A 15,104-nucleotide genomic window follows, 5' to 3' on the forward strand; every position below is an offset into this window, starting at 1 on the left:
TTCTTGTTGGCTCTGAGTTCTGGTAATCATGTTTGCAAAATTCGTGCTCTTGACCACAAGTAGGCCTTTGCTACTTTCATCCTAGGAATAGTTCTATACATCTTTAGCCTTCTTAGGCTTTTTGGAGGATGCTTTGTTTAGCTAGTAGTGTATCATGCCCTCTGTCCTATTGCTGTTGTGCTGTGTTATTTGTGTGCTGCTCATGCTTCCTGAGCTGTGACTCCTTATCAATCCTGTTTATTTGGTGCCTTATGCAAAGATCAAAAGATGTGTGGTGGTTCAATTCAGACTTGTCTAATGTGCATCCACATATATATGATGCTTGCAAGTGTGTGCTGCTAATGTTTATGGATATTAATCAGGATTTGTGTTTCTAGTGGCATAACTGTGTGTTGGGTGCTTTACCTGTTACATGTTCACCTGTCCTTGCTGGGCCCGATTGACACTCGGGTGCTTTCCAGTTGCCTAGTTCCTCTGTTCACATATGTACTTTGGGTTCCTGGCCTTGCCACCCCATGGGTCAGTCTCTCCCTCTTGGCTCCTATATTAATCTGTTTCTTTCAGCCTAAAAATAGTTTCCTCTCTAGGGCACCATTGGGAGTATGCACTGGGGAGCTACTGAGGGCCAATCCAAAAATCAAGGCTTGAATGTAATGTAATGCCCTTTTCTGGGTAGGCTTCTCTGAATTTATTTCCCACATCCTAAATATGTAAATATAGTATCTCATCTTTAAGTAATGGGCAACAGATATCATTATTTGGTTTTTGAGAAAAAGGTCTTTAAAGTTTGTATTGAATTATTTTACAATTATATTTACTCATTAATACAGTATTTTCTTACTGTTTGCAGTCCATCTGCTAGTAACAACATTCCATTGATGAGGATTGTCCAGTCAGTAAAACACACCAAACGACCATCAAAGGTGCTCAAGGAAGGATGGATGGTTCATTTCACAAATAAGGACAGCATGGTAAATTTAAAAGAAGTGAACATTTCTTTGTATTTTATTACTAATTCATTTAGGCAGCACTCCCTGTTTTGTAACTCAAGTTTGTTATTAAAATAGTTAGTAATTACCTAACTGTGCTGGTGGGTAAAGAGGATTAATTCTTGGGCCAATACTTTACTTTTTGGGTATCAGGCATAACAATACTCACTTTTTCCTATTAGTGTGTCAGCTGTTTGATTTTTTCCCATTACCACCTCTTCCTTCAGTTCATTTCTCATTGTCTACTTGTCCACTGAAGGAGCATTTGCTTATATCTCCTTAGCTCATTTGAGTTTCCAGTTTCCACCTGGGTTGTCTTGTTACATTTCTCCTGTGTAGCAGTCTTTTCCTGCTTACTTGGTCCATATCTCACTATTTTATATATGTGACTACAGCATATATCTTGCATTTTATTTTCTCTCTGGTAATGTTATGCTCAACTTATTTGTCTTTTGCAGCGCAAGAGGCATTTTTGGCGTCTGGACACAAAAACTATCACTTTGTATCAAAATGAAACTAGCACCAAATATTACAAAGAAATCCAGCTCTCTGAGGTGCTAAATATAGAAACTGCCAAACAGCCACAGCCAACTGGTAAGTGAGAGTTAAGGTGTGTGAATTAACGATAATAACTATTGCAGATGCGTTATCACCTGTACTGAGATTCATTGGTACATGCAGTACAGGGTATATAGAAAGGTAACCAAGTTGTATGCAGGCTACATCAGTGGGATACATGGTGCTAACATGTGTACATTAACCTGATAAGGAAACCGATTTAAAAAAATGCAAAATAATTACATTAGAATGAAAAGGACTGACTGAGTACACTTTTGAATGCATGTTGTACTCCTCTTCAGAGACAGTGGGAGAAATTACCAAAATAAATTGCTATTGCCTCCAGAAGACCAGCATGGAAAGGGGGAGCAATAAAATGGATAAGCACAGTAGCTCATCAAGCGTCAGCATGAGAACGATAGTAGCAAGAACAAAAGATGAATTATTTGAGTGGACACAGAAGCAGTTTAGGGCAGAAACTGAAAATTAAGAAAGTAAAATGAAATATGGTAGTATAGTAAACTATTATCAAGTTACCTTAATTGAACTTAAGAAAAAAATAATGGATTTAATGAGGAAGAAACAATTATTAGTTTTTAGAAAATGGGTGTAGAGATTAACAGAGAACTGCCTATAATTAGGGCAGTCTAAAATATTTCACGTCATTACATAAGGGATGAAACATGTAAATACAAATAAAATTACGATGTTGAGGGGACATAAAACAAAGTACTATATTGTAACGTAAGACAACACCAAGCAACAATAGCCATAATTTTACAGGGCAAAGAATGAAAACTAGCTAAAAAATTAATGAATTTAAATGTGTACAAGCAATTTTGCTTGCAAGGAGGAAATTGTCCTGAAAAGTCCTTGGTTGATATTAGGGGTATTACTGCAATTATTAATGAGGGCCAATTCTATAAAATTTCTTTAAAGAAAGCCATTTACATAACAAATTATACCTGTAAAATATTAGTGGGACTAGTTCCAAATGTACATATACAAATAACTCCTTAAGAGACCAGGAGGCCTGGTAGAAATGTGCAAAATAGCCTCTCAAAAGTAAAGGTGCAATGGGTATGCTATCAGGCAGTTCAATGAACAATAAAGGCCCAAGACTTCTCAATACTCTTTCTAAATATTAAGGGCACAACTACTTGACCCCAGTGCTAAAAAAAACTTTATCATCACCTTGAAAGGATACTAGGTGAAGTGGGCTGTGATTCATACATCAAACTGCGAGCAGTAGTGGCTAACAGCCTGGTTAACCAGACCAAAACCCAGGAGACTGGGCTGCGGGGACATTGATCCTCAGAACCTCCTCAAGGTAACTTTGAGGTGTGGTGGTTTTGCTGGTGTGCTGATATTTGCAACTTGGTCTTTGAACCCATATACAGTATGGTTTTTGGCCTCTAGTAGTCATGCAGGGCTAGATGGAAAAATTCTCAACCATCTTTCTTTATGTTGTGGGGTATATCCAGAAATGAAAACTGGCTTTGGCCCAAACTGGAGTTTGTAATGTCCATGAGGAAGAAGGCTAGTCCTTAAGGAAGTTGTCAGATACCCTGTGCTCAGAAACTGATATTTATCAAGGAAAATACTTGAAGATATGAATAGAGTAAATGCTATTCAAAATCAATTCTTATTATTGCAAACCAAGTATTTTATATAGCCATTGTATTTACATGTTTGGTGATATTATTTGTGTGTTGTTTATAATGTACTACATTATAAACAATAAGATGATCTCTCTTATACATACGTCATGAGTTTTCTACCCTGTCTCCACCTCTCCACCCTTCAGATGGAGCCATATTTCATGCACTGCTTTATGCATGATCCTGCATTGTGCTTTACAGTGTTGCATTAGCACTTGCAATTGTAACTACATACAAAATTGTATTTTAATTAAAATTTTAATCTTTGTATTATTCACATTCATTTGTATTTTCCTTGCCGGCAGTAGTGCTGTATGCCACAAGGTGGTGAATTTAGCTTAGCTCTCATGTAAATTCATGGTCAATTTTGCCAGACATTAGAATAATGGCATCCATGTAATGTGTTAATACAACAATGAAATCCAATTATTTTTTCTGAAAAAGGTATGCATTGCATAAATTGCATTCCATAAATTGCACAATCCCATTGTATTTTGATATAAAACTGACAAATTTGTTCCCTGTGTTTTTTTAGTTAATGTGTTCTACAGCATTATGCCACAATACAGCAAAATGTAAATGTAATAAGTACATATATACTTATATAATTTATATAAATGTTTTTACTGAAACGGGTAATAAAAACATACTCGTACAGGCATGCTATTGAAGCAAATATGTCCCAAGATAGTGTGATTGCCCCACTCCTATGGAATATTCACTTTGGCAACATCTCAAGAGTTAACAGATGCGTTAAAAAATAGCATTAATTATGTTAATAGACAATTTAATTGTTATAATCTTAGCAGTGGCACTGGCAAATTACTTTAGTTTCTCCTGACTGAACTAAAATGGTTAATGTAGCAAGAAGGCATCAGATATATTAGATATATTGTGTTATAAATATTGTCAAAAACATTTTTACATATCTTTATGTAATGTACATTTATAGTGTGTTTGCCATAAGTTTTTATTTAATGACCAACAATTTAAATTTTTATAATATGCACTCAGAGCATACTTACCTATCCACTCCAACAACAACCCTGAATTATTTCTTCTCACATACGAACTCTCGAAACCACTCTCACATTCCATCAGACCCACTGTTATTTTCCTAGTGGGTCCCAAGTAGCTCTCCTAGCTTATACATTGGGTAACCCAGTCTTAGCACCAGGCCACACCAGGCCTCCGAGATCCACCTGTCATCTACTGAAACCAGAACCAGTATCTGTTCTGCTCTATGAGGCAATGGAGAGCCTGGGGATGAGAGATCATCCCAAAACCAGGGTAAAATCTACTAGAAAGCCTAGATGCAATTAAACCAATAAGGTAGACCATTGTTACCTTTGAGAAAACCACCCTACCTTAACTGTGATGCACCCAACTGTCACTAGTTGGCTACCTAGGTTACCCATGGTCCCAGCTGACTTTACCCCTCACTTGTTCACTTTGTGTTACAGAATACCCTCATTCACTCATTTTAAAACATGTTTTTATCATCTTTATCAATTGTAATTGTTATTCTTGATATATTAATTTTATATTACAACACATGCATTTTCAAAAAAGACCTCTTTACATCCTTGACTCAATCAGCCTTTCATTTTGCTCCATCATGGTTAACTTTAACCTTTCAGTCCTGAATCAACATTCTCACAAAATTCTCATCTTTTATCTATATTTCATCCCTAGCCATTTTCCTTGCAATCTTTTACAATTATTGTGTGTGCTAATATTACTTTATTGCTGGTCACATTTCCATAAACCTTAACTATTAACATGGGATTGTTTTCAAAACATAACATTCTATGTGGCCAGCATGACATTTTGTGATTTAAACTTAAGTGTTATTCCTTTCTTTGACTCAGATATATCAAAAGGCGTAATACACTGCTTTGAGCTTCGAACTGCAAATGTTGACTATTTTGTTGGTGAAGAACCTATTGCCAAGAAGGACGGAGCACCCATTGTTAATGCTCCCGAGACTGGTCTTGGAATCTACTTAGCAAAGGTAAATATCAGTATTTTGTGTGATAAATATCTGTATCAGGAATAAAAAGTGTTTCCTGATATATATTTTTTCTACCTGTATATATAATTATACCAGTGGCAAAAATTTGTGGAACTATGTACAATGAATTTCATGTTTCTTCTCTGCCATTATTTTATTAATCTGTCTGTTAGTTATATACTTGATTACCTAAGCATTACAGGATGAGAGCTATCCTCGTGGTGTCTCGTCTTCCCAGTACACCTTGTCATATGATGCCTTGAAACCACCGACAGTGGATTTGGCATAGACTCGACCTTTCTTTTAACTTGTTCAACTGTCTATCACTCCATTTGCAAAAGAGAACTTTCTAATATTTTTTTGGCGCCTTTGTTTCTGTAACTTGAATCTATGACCTCTTGTTTTGAACTTGCAGGTTTCAAAAACTTGTCAGTTTTGTCGATTACTATTATTTCTTTGTATGTAGCAATCATATCTCCTCTTTCTCCTATATTCTAGCTTTCTTCTATACTGTATTTACTACCAAATTTTCAAGATATTTATTTTGCTGAAATGTGTATAGGCTTCATATCTTTGTTGGGATGGTATCATTGAGGAACTTACATAAAATTTGAAAAAAGTTTAGGATTTAAAAAGGCCATCCAAATGTTTGTGGTGCTGATGTTATTTTATCTATTCTTTGATTCTTGCAATTGCCAACCTTTTGTGTTGTATTACTATTATGGCCTTTCTGCAACCCATATTCTCAATGCTTTGCATTTACTTGGATTGAATTCTTAATAGCCATTTGTTTAAAAAATCTTTAATTTGTTCCTGATTTGTGTAAATGTTCTCTGAAGAGATGAGCTCCTACAAGTAAGTGTTTACACTGCAGATCTGATGAGACAGGTTAAGACAAAGGAATACTTTGAGACACTATTGTAAGGCCTAAACAAGCCATGTGGAAACACTACTTGGTAAATCTCTCAACTCTGGTATTTCTTTTCTCCTGTCCAGCAGTTACATCCTCACTGTATTAAGTACCTTCCCAGATACTTCTGCATGCTTCCTCATCTTGTGTATTAGCCTTTTGTGGGGAATGATGTCTAAGGTTTTTTGGTTGTTTAGCAAGACGCAGTCTTCTTGGCCTTTTTTTGTTGTTGTTGTTGTTGTTGTTTGTTCTCTCTTAGTCACCCTGTCATTGAACTCTTTTAGATTTGTTGGACGTTATGGCTCCCTCAAAATCCATGTCTTCATATGGTCTACAGTTTTTTTTTTTCCTAAATTGTTTTCTCCTCTGTCTCAGGAATAGTATTCTTTAGTTTAGGAAAACTTTCACCTTATTTAATATCTGTACCATATTTGCTGTATCCCAGATATTTGGGAGTCCTCAAATATGGCTTTGTATTCAGTAGCTAGTTTCCTGTATAAAGTGTCTAAATCCTCCTATAATAGCAATGGTATACCTGGTCAAGTTTTACTGCCCTTATATACAATTCTAGTAGGTGACATTTTACTTCTTGTGATACCACAATGATGCCTACATTATTATTGTTTGTCCTGTTGTGTCTCATGTTTACCCACCACTGCAATTCAGTTTTAAAAAGCTTGTTGAGTTTGCATAGAAGTATTGAAATATTTGTATTTATTGGGACTGAGCTCCCTCCAACCCCTCTTTTTATACCATTCTTTTTAACCATAACCCCCCTCTATTCACTTAATCATCGTACTTGAACCTTGAGATATGTTGGGCTGGTGATACAGTACTTCTATTGGTCACCCTCATGCAGTCAAACAATAAATATGTGTTTTGATTCTGTAGGTGTGGGAGAATGAGATCCGTAAAGCACTGATGCCAGTAACACCTCAGTCCAGCTCAACTCCCACCTATCCTCAGCAACAGGGAATGGATAAGGAAGAAGCCACTTGTAATGACATCTCGCAGATCTATCAAATATTCCCTGATGAAGTCCTGGGTTCAGGCCAATTTGGTATTGTTTATGGGGGTAAGTTTATTGGACTTGTATATGCATGCAGCATTAATGTTTACTTAATTAGGTGTCACATCTGTGATGAAATTGCTTTATTTGTATATATTTGAACTAACAAACCTAATAATCTTAAAGGTCATATGCAAGTATGTTGAAATTTGCTTGAAGTAAAACCTAACATTATCTAGAAAAAAGAATGAAATTGATTGCAAGACAACTAGTATAAAGGTAAAAATACAATTAATGTAATATTTGTGTGGATGCCATGTTGATTCAACAAAACGTTCATTCATGACATAATATATGGCATAATGTTTGTCAGGTAGCTGTTATTACATATCATTGACACATGGAAATAGATAATTTTGCACAGAGATTAAGGCACATACGAGGGCTAGAAATCAATACACCAGAGCAGTAATTTAAAATTGTAAGTGATAAATGCTAAGGGCTGGTGGTTGCATAACCAGTTACGGAGGAAAGTGACAGTAAATGAGCATTTGAAAAGGCTAAGGAGACTGTGTTCAAGGAACTTGTCAAGTTTTAGAAGGTCTACGAAATAGAACCAGATTGGAAGCAGTAGGTGGGAGACAAAAAATGGCCATAAACAATATTGGCAGTACAGTACGATGCAACCTAGATTCGGCGAACTATTTGGGACCAATCCCTTTTCATTGCGGTGAGGGATTCGTTGCAACAGGAGATGCCTCCAGGTGGCATTTGCATCATTCTTTTTTTTTTTTTTTCTTGTACACAATAAAAATTCATAATCATAATATATACTGTACTACATGTTACTGCTCTACTAAAAAATACTGTATCAGTTTTATTTACCGTATTTGCCCGCGTAAAAGACACATCCTCGCATTGGACGTACCTCTATTTTTTCTCAAATAGCAGATATCTCTCATATTACAGTATATTTTTAGTTTTATATTTGGTTTAGAAATATAATTTTCTTTTTTCCACCAAGTTTTCCACCAGTCTGTGAACTCTGTCCCAACATCATAAGCAAATCCGCTCATTCCCCGCTTCAGTGAACCAGAGTTCATTGAAATGGGCGAGTTAATCCGGCCTGAAAAGTGTGCGTCCTAACCGGCGATTCGCCGAATCAAGGTTGCACTCTATAGTAGTCAATAAAAGGAAGTTAAAAAGACAATTGGATGAACTAGATGCAACAGAGACTGTAGGGCTATACTAGGTAGTGCTCATCATTTTAGTTTAACCTAATCTGAATGCACTTGGGAAGTTAAAAGATATTGGTAGGCAAAGTACTTATCGCACTTGTTAGAGGAGTTCAGTATGCGTTTTTAAGTTCTCGACAATGATGTGCTAAACTCAGGGAAAATCAGCACGTCACCTGTGAAAGAGAATTGGGACAAAGTGAATACTGTTCAGAAAATTTAGGACTTCATCCACCAAATATATATGGAAAAAATAAGAGGTATTACTCCATTAGGGAGCATTGAACTGACAAACCATCAGCTGTTTCCAAACTGAGAAACAGGATTGTCAGTCAGCCAAGAGGAAGGAAGAGAGCAGGTGATGAATCAAAGAGGCAGAAGATGAAACATGCTTGAACATATCAGGGTTAGGTTCAGAGGTCTGGTTCCTGTCTATCAAGAATGGAATACGTAACTCAAAAAATACTGTAAATCTTAATGTGGTTTCCACCAATCTTTGGAATTTATGCATACTTATTTTAATTTTGTATCATCCTTATGCTTTTAAAGTAGTATTGCATTTTGTTTTAAATACTTTTTAATGGTTGCACATTTACAGTATGTAGAAGCGCTTAGGGATTGGCTGTTGATTCTTTATACAGTACCTGTGGCAAAGTTGTTCTTATTAATAAGGCTCAGTAAATGTCTTTGATCTAAATAGATTTTGATTTAATTTGCCAATACTATGTATTTTCTTTACATGTACATAACTAATATCTTAAATTTAGTTTAATCACATGCATGTTTGCTACAGTAAACTCCTGAGCAAGATGGTATTAGCTTAGTAGAGAAACCAGATAGATTGAATGGTGAGTTATCACCTTGGTGTAAAGTTTGCATGCCTGACATTACATGTGTGAAGTGTGTGATACGATATTTAATGTACTAACTCTGAATTTTAAACTTCTCATCTTTTCAAATAACAATGCAATTGCTATCTTTAAACAAAATGCAAATATTTTATAATAATTTTTCTGGTCATTAATCTTATGCTTTCAAATGCCAATTCACAGAATTTATCATGCAAGGTTTTGATTCATTTGATTCAAACGTGTTTCGTTAAGTTTATTAGCATCAGGTAAAGAGTATTGCTTTTTTATTGTGTGTATTTTTGTTTAATGGCACGAAGTTCCTATTACCTCAATTTTAGTTTCACATTCTTATTTCTAAGGACAAGCAATTAGTGCCTGCCTCATTATTGTTATATGTAAACTAGCATGTAATGTTTCTAAGCAAGTGTTTGAAGTGCTACCTAAACACCTTTTGCTCTTGAAGATTGTTGAAACATGTAATAAAGCCTCTACACAGGATCACCCCAGTTAGAAAAGGTAGTTTCTAGAGGAAATGAAGAATCCAAAGCAAGAGAAAAATCTTTTATTGGTTGTGATTTTCGCAGTATAAAACTTTTAGTAATCTGACAATTAGCCAATAGAATTCTTAGAAGATTTAAAGTGAATTACTGTTCATGATTTATAAGCAGTGTAAATATATTACAGTATGTAGATACTGTACAGTAATCAAATATTCTTTGAATCATGAATCCATTTTTTTTATTAGAATTAGCTTGCTTCAGATAAACCACGGTTTAAAAACATTTTATTATTTTGGTACTGTATTGATGTCGTCTCCACAGGTGTCCATCGGAAGTCTTCCCGTGCTGTTGCTATTAAAGTAATAGACAAGCTGCGATTTCCTACTAAGCAAGAGGCAGCTCTCAAAAATGAAGTTGCTATTCTGCAAAATCTCAGCAATCCGGTAAACAAACCTGTTGCTAACAAACATTATGCAGTTTTCCTTTAAGTCTGGAATCATCATTCCAAACTTCATATGTGGTTTGATTGCTTATTGGATACCTTGTTTGCAATTGCATATCTTTGCAAAAAAGTAAAAGCATGAAAAATGTCTGGTTTCATCATTTCGCTCTATGGTTTCAGACTTATAAGACATTATTCTCTCTTTCTTAAATTTCTCCATGTTACAAGTGTTTGGCTAGTCTACAACCTTAACATTACAAAAGATAATGACAAATCTTTATTAGAGAAAAACTATTAACCTCGCTTTGTCGTGGTAGCAAGCCTGGCTCAGTGGTCGATACCACTGGTCATTTTTACAATGCATCTATTAGCAGATACTGTCAGGTTTAGATTTGAATGGCAATATCAGACTTCTTACAATTTTGGTATATTGTACTGCTTTATGTGACAAGACTAATATCAATATATTTTGTGTACTAAATAAAAAAACAAAAAAAATTATTTGCTAAAGTTTAATGTAATTATCTTTTACAGGGTGTTGTCAACCTAGAAAGAATGTTTGAAACCCCAGAAAGAATTTTTGTTGTAATGGAGAAATTGAAGGGAGATATGCTGGAGATGATATTATCATCAGAGCGTGGCAAGTTATCAGAACGTATCACAAAATTCATCATATATCAGGTAACAGAAAATGTGTATACACAGTTATGCAACAGTACTGAAAAAGTACTCAGATTCCCATGCCGTTATGTTGTATGTATTTTGGGGATTGAGGGATTTTGAGAGACTACTATTTTCCTAATTATTTGGAAAGTTTAGGCAAATGGCACCTATATTTTTTAACATTACAGTTTTTTGTTATATCTAGATATGCCTTGTTAGATTGACTTTACTCATAAAACTTTTGGGATTAATTATAATGACCTTGCTTGCTTTCATTATTCAGGAGTGCAGTCCAGTGGAAAGTGATGCTTTTATATAAATTGTTTGGTTCTGTAACATCTAGTACAATATTTGTAAATAGGGAAGAATGAACCCAGAGTTTTCTGTGGGGAGCCCTGTCAGCTCCCTGACGCTGTCTTACTAATCAAGTACCATACTACTTGAGTGTCATCGATCCTAGAGTCCTTTGTGAGCCTACCTATGGACCATGAGCCATAACTTGGGGTCCCCCATCAGAGAGGTGAAGGGAGCAATGGCCATGAATACTACATTTAAAGTATGTCATCTTGCAATCACCCAGGGAAGGACCCAGAAAGATAAGCGAATCAAAATAGACCACTGTCTGGTTGAAAATTGCGAGCTACGTTCTCACAAGCGCAAAAGAACTCCCCCCAAAAGCAAATAAAAAAGCAAAACTTTGTCCAACTAACCCTCCGCTTGTTAGCTTATCCCACCCCCAGCATGGGAAAGGGGGAACTGGTCTGCCACCATCCAGTTCTTTGAATGATGAAAACCTCCGACCGGAGGGAGGAAGGATGTCAGGGAGCCTCCTGGGCTGACCCAGAAACTGGCATTTCATTACATTCATTGCTGGTTTTCTAGGGGGGCAGCCCCATCAGCTCTCTGAAGCTAACTACCCACAAAGAAGGAAAACAAAGAATGCGACCCCTAAAACCCATGAGCCCGACAACCATCCAAAGACAGCTTACAGAGCAGCACACTTCGAAACTTCATGGGCATGAGGGTAGACCACATGGCTGCTAGACTTAGACATGGCAGAAAACCTGAGATACACGAGCCCTGGAACTGAAAACCAGGGAAACCTGATCAACCCAGAGCACGGCAACTGATACAGAACCAGTGACCCGCTGGAAGTGGTGTAAAGCCATCACCGGACACAACACGTGATACCTCCAGCCATCCCTTCCCTACTCCACCAGCCATCCCTTCCCTACTCCACCAGCCATCCCTTCACTACTCCACCAGCCATCCCTTCCCTACTCCACCAGCCATCCCTTCCCTACTCCACCAGCCATCCCTTCCCGCACACCTCCAGCCATCCATCCCGCACACCTCCAGCCATCCATCCCGCACACCTCCAGCCATCCATCCCCCACACACCTCCAGCTGTTTTCCCTTCCCCACATTTCAAGCTCCCCTCTCCTGCACCTCCAGCCCATCCCCCTCACATCTCCAGCTATCCCCCAGCTTTACTAAGTACAAATCTTCCTCTACACCTCCACCTTGGTGTGGTAAGAAGTTGTGAAGTTCAAGGTATGCCTCTTACAGAATTTTGTTTGGTGATTTGGTGTTTTCCAAACATTTTTCAAATTGAGTTTTTGACACTTCTTGGCTTTTTAGGAAGAATTATCTTGTAGGAATATTATGTGGTTCCTGCATGCTTCCCTGCTCTGTATAGAGGCAAGATTCTGGTTCTTGTTCTCAGTGGGGCTGAGATAATCATAGGTGCCTGCTGAACTGGAATTGTTCCTCAAGTGTGGTGCAGTAAGCTCTCACTAGTTACCCAGGTACCACCCTCAAAGTTGCATTTCACGATGCTCATCTCACTATTTTATCTTCTAAATATATGTTCTCCAATGAATGTGTCTTTTGTCTCCAATTTTTATATTACTCATAAGAGATAATGATAATCTTGCTTATGCAGATCCTGGCTGCTCTAAAGCATCTTCACAGTAAGAATATCGTACACTGTGATTTAAAGCCTGAGAATGTCCTCCTGTCATCTGCTAGTGACTTTCCTCAAGTGAAGCTGTGTGACTTTGGTTTTGCCCGAATTATAGGAGAAAAATCTTTCAGAAGATCAGTTGTTGGAACGCCTGCTTACTTAGGTAGGTTGGCGTAATATTTACTTTAAGGTTGCTCAAGATATACTGCATTTTCACTTAAGGGTACTGCAAAACATTAATAGTGAACTAATTTTTATGGGATAGCATTAATAATCCTATGTAGTTATTTTGGAATCTTGATATAAAAAAGGTTGATAATTCATTTAGTAATTCATTTAGCAACTATAATAGGGATTTTTACAATACATTTTAAATCTTCACCAAAGAATAAAATATGAATACAGCTTGGGGACAGGTCAGGATTCCAATACATGTTTATTAATCTAAGACATTCAAACTATCTGACTGGATTAATTTGTGGAAAATTACTGAATACAAATCTCTTAGTAACCATGGTGATACCTGGTCTGATCCTACTGCTTTTGCTAAATCCAGTTCTTCCAGCTGTCTTTATACCTTTTCTATAGTAACTTTAAATAGTGTTAAACAATTTCTACTGTTGATTCTCTCCATCTGTTGTCACCCCTTCTTGGACACTAATCAAGTTGCATAGTGTGATCTCATACTGTTGTTTTCCTCAGTATCTCAGTATATGGCTGCAACAGCTTAGGCTGGTCTTTTGCTTTTGTGGCAGTGTTAGTTTGAAACTGCTTCTCTGCCATCTTCCGGATTCTGTAGTACACGTTTCTAGTCTTAAGTGACTCCTTGCCTGCACATGTACACGTCACTATATTTTGTCCAAGCCTTTTTCCTTGTCTTCTTTTCCTCCTTATACTTTTGAACTATTTCAGTCTCCCATTAAACATCCTGCAGATATGCTTTAACCCTCCTGAAGTCCTTTCTTCTGTTTCATCTCATGCTCTATATCCTGGTTCTTGGTGTAACTACTACTATCAGTTCTACATTGTAATTGAATTTGATTACTCAATGGCAATTACTTGGTGCCACCTCATAATTTGAATCCTGTACATTACTTTAAGTATATATTTTTATCCCATCCTCTTCACTAGTTAACTTCTTAGGATGGTAACCCTAAATAGTCTCACTCTATACTACAAAAGTTTTCTACTTCTTGGGGTCCTCCAGATACTGGAAATCTGTCCAAGATTCTTTTCAATTCTTCCTAGTCTCCATCTTTACTTCTATGTGTTCTCTGGTTTTGTCATGTTTGCAAACACTGATCATAATCACTTTCCATTTCCTGTTTGCTAGAAATTACTTTATGTAATGAATCAGTTTTCACTGTGATGACTTAAGGGTTCCTATATTTATGAGAAATTTTTGAAGGATAATTTGGCAAGTGCATTTGATTTATTATTTATAGAAATATGTTGTAAGGAGGTCCGAAAGAGATTACACTGTTTAGAGCTCTGTATTCTGACCACTTATATACAAAATAATGTCTCTCTTAAAACTATTACAGCCCCAGAAGTCTTGCGAAATAAGGGCTACAATCGATCTCTGGATATGTGGTCAGTAGGTGTTATTACCTATGTCTCTCTTTCTGGGACATTCCCATTTAATGAAGATGAGGACATTAATGATCAAATTCAGAATGCTGCCTTCATGTATCCTCCTAATCCATGGAAAGAAATAAGTCAAGAAGGTAAGTTATCACTTTTTACTTTAGTTTTGAACATATATTGTGATGATATATATTGTGAACATATATTGTGATAACATATATTGAATATTTTGAACATATATTGTGTTACCAATCTGGATTGTTAGCAAAAAAAAATATATAGATTAGCAAATAATAGAAAATGCATTTGTGCTTATTTTAATTCTTAAATTATATATAAAATATATTTGTAGTGTAATAATGTTTCCTTTGGCTTAGATATACTTTTTGTTTCATAACGTTGGGCACTCAGTAGTTTGGTTTGAAGGAGTATAATTATTTGCATTTCAGTATGTTACCTGTACTGACACATGAAAAATATGGTATGTTGCATATATAATTCATGATTACTGTATGGGTTTAGAAGTCATATTGATAATCTTGTAGAGTATTGAGTATCTTATAATCATGGTGCAGCAATTCAGATATAATTTTAATCATAGCTCTCCAGAAGCCAGTGGATACGGCTTATTTGTGAGCTGGTCTTCAGTATATACTCAAGCAAAACAAACAAACAATTGAGAACAAAGCTTGTCCCAATCCAATCAGTTGGATAAAACT

General features: G+C 36.3%; 1 protein-coding gene across 4 annotated transcripts in view; it reads left to right on the forward strand.

Moving 5' to 3' along the window:
• The window catches only part of PKD (serine/threonine-protein kinase D3), a 149,483-nt gene that overhangs the window by 121,815 nt on the left and 12,564 nt on the right, over positions 1-15,104 (forward strand). For all 4 annotated transcript variants that reach the window (XM_069304044.1, XM_045768884.2, XM_045768886.2 and 1 more), the window contains 8 exons: positions 851-971; positions 1,448-1,583; positions 5,080-5,222; positions 7,024-7,207; positions 10,049-10,170; positions 10,704-10,850; positions 12,778-12,961; positions 14,343-14,525. In XM_069304044.1, the coding sequence (XP_069160145.1) occupies positions 851-971; positions 1,448-1,583; positions 5,080-5,222; positions 7,024-7,207; positions 10,049-10,170; positions 10,704-10,850; positions 12,778-12,961; positions 14,343-14,525 (1,220 nt within the window). The remainder of the gene's footprint in view (positions 1-850; positions 972-1,447; positions 1,584-5,079; positions 5,223-7,023; positions 7,208-10,048; positions 10,171-10,703; positions 10,851-12,777; positions 12,962-14,342; positions 14,526-15,104) is intronic.

The sequence above is a fragment of the Procambarus clarkii genome, chromosome 51 (assembly GCF_040958095.1).
Source record: "Procambarus clarkii isolate CNS0578487 chromosome 51, FALCON_Pclarkii_2.0, whole genome shotgun sequence".
Lineage (NCBI taxonomy): Eukaryota > Metazoa > Arthropoda > Malacostraca > Decapoda > Cambaridae > Procambarus > Procambarus clarkii.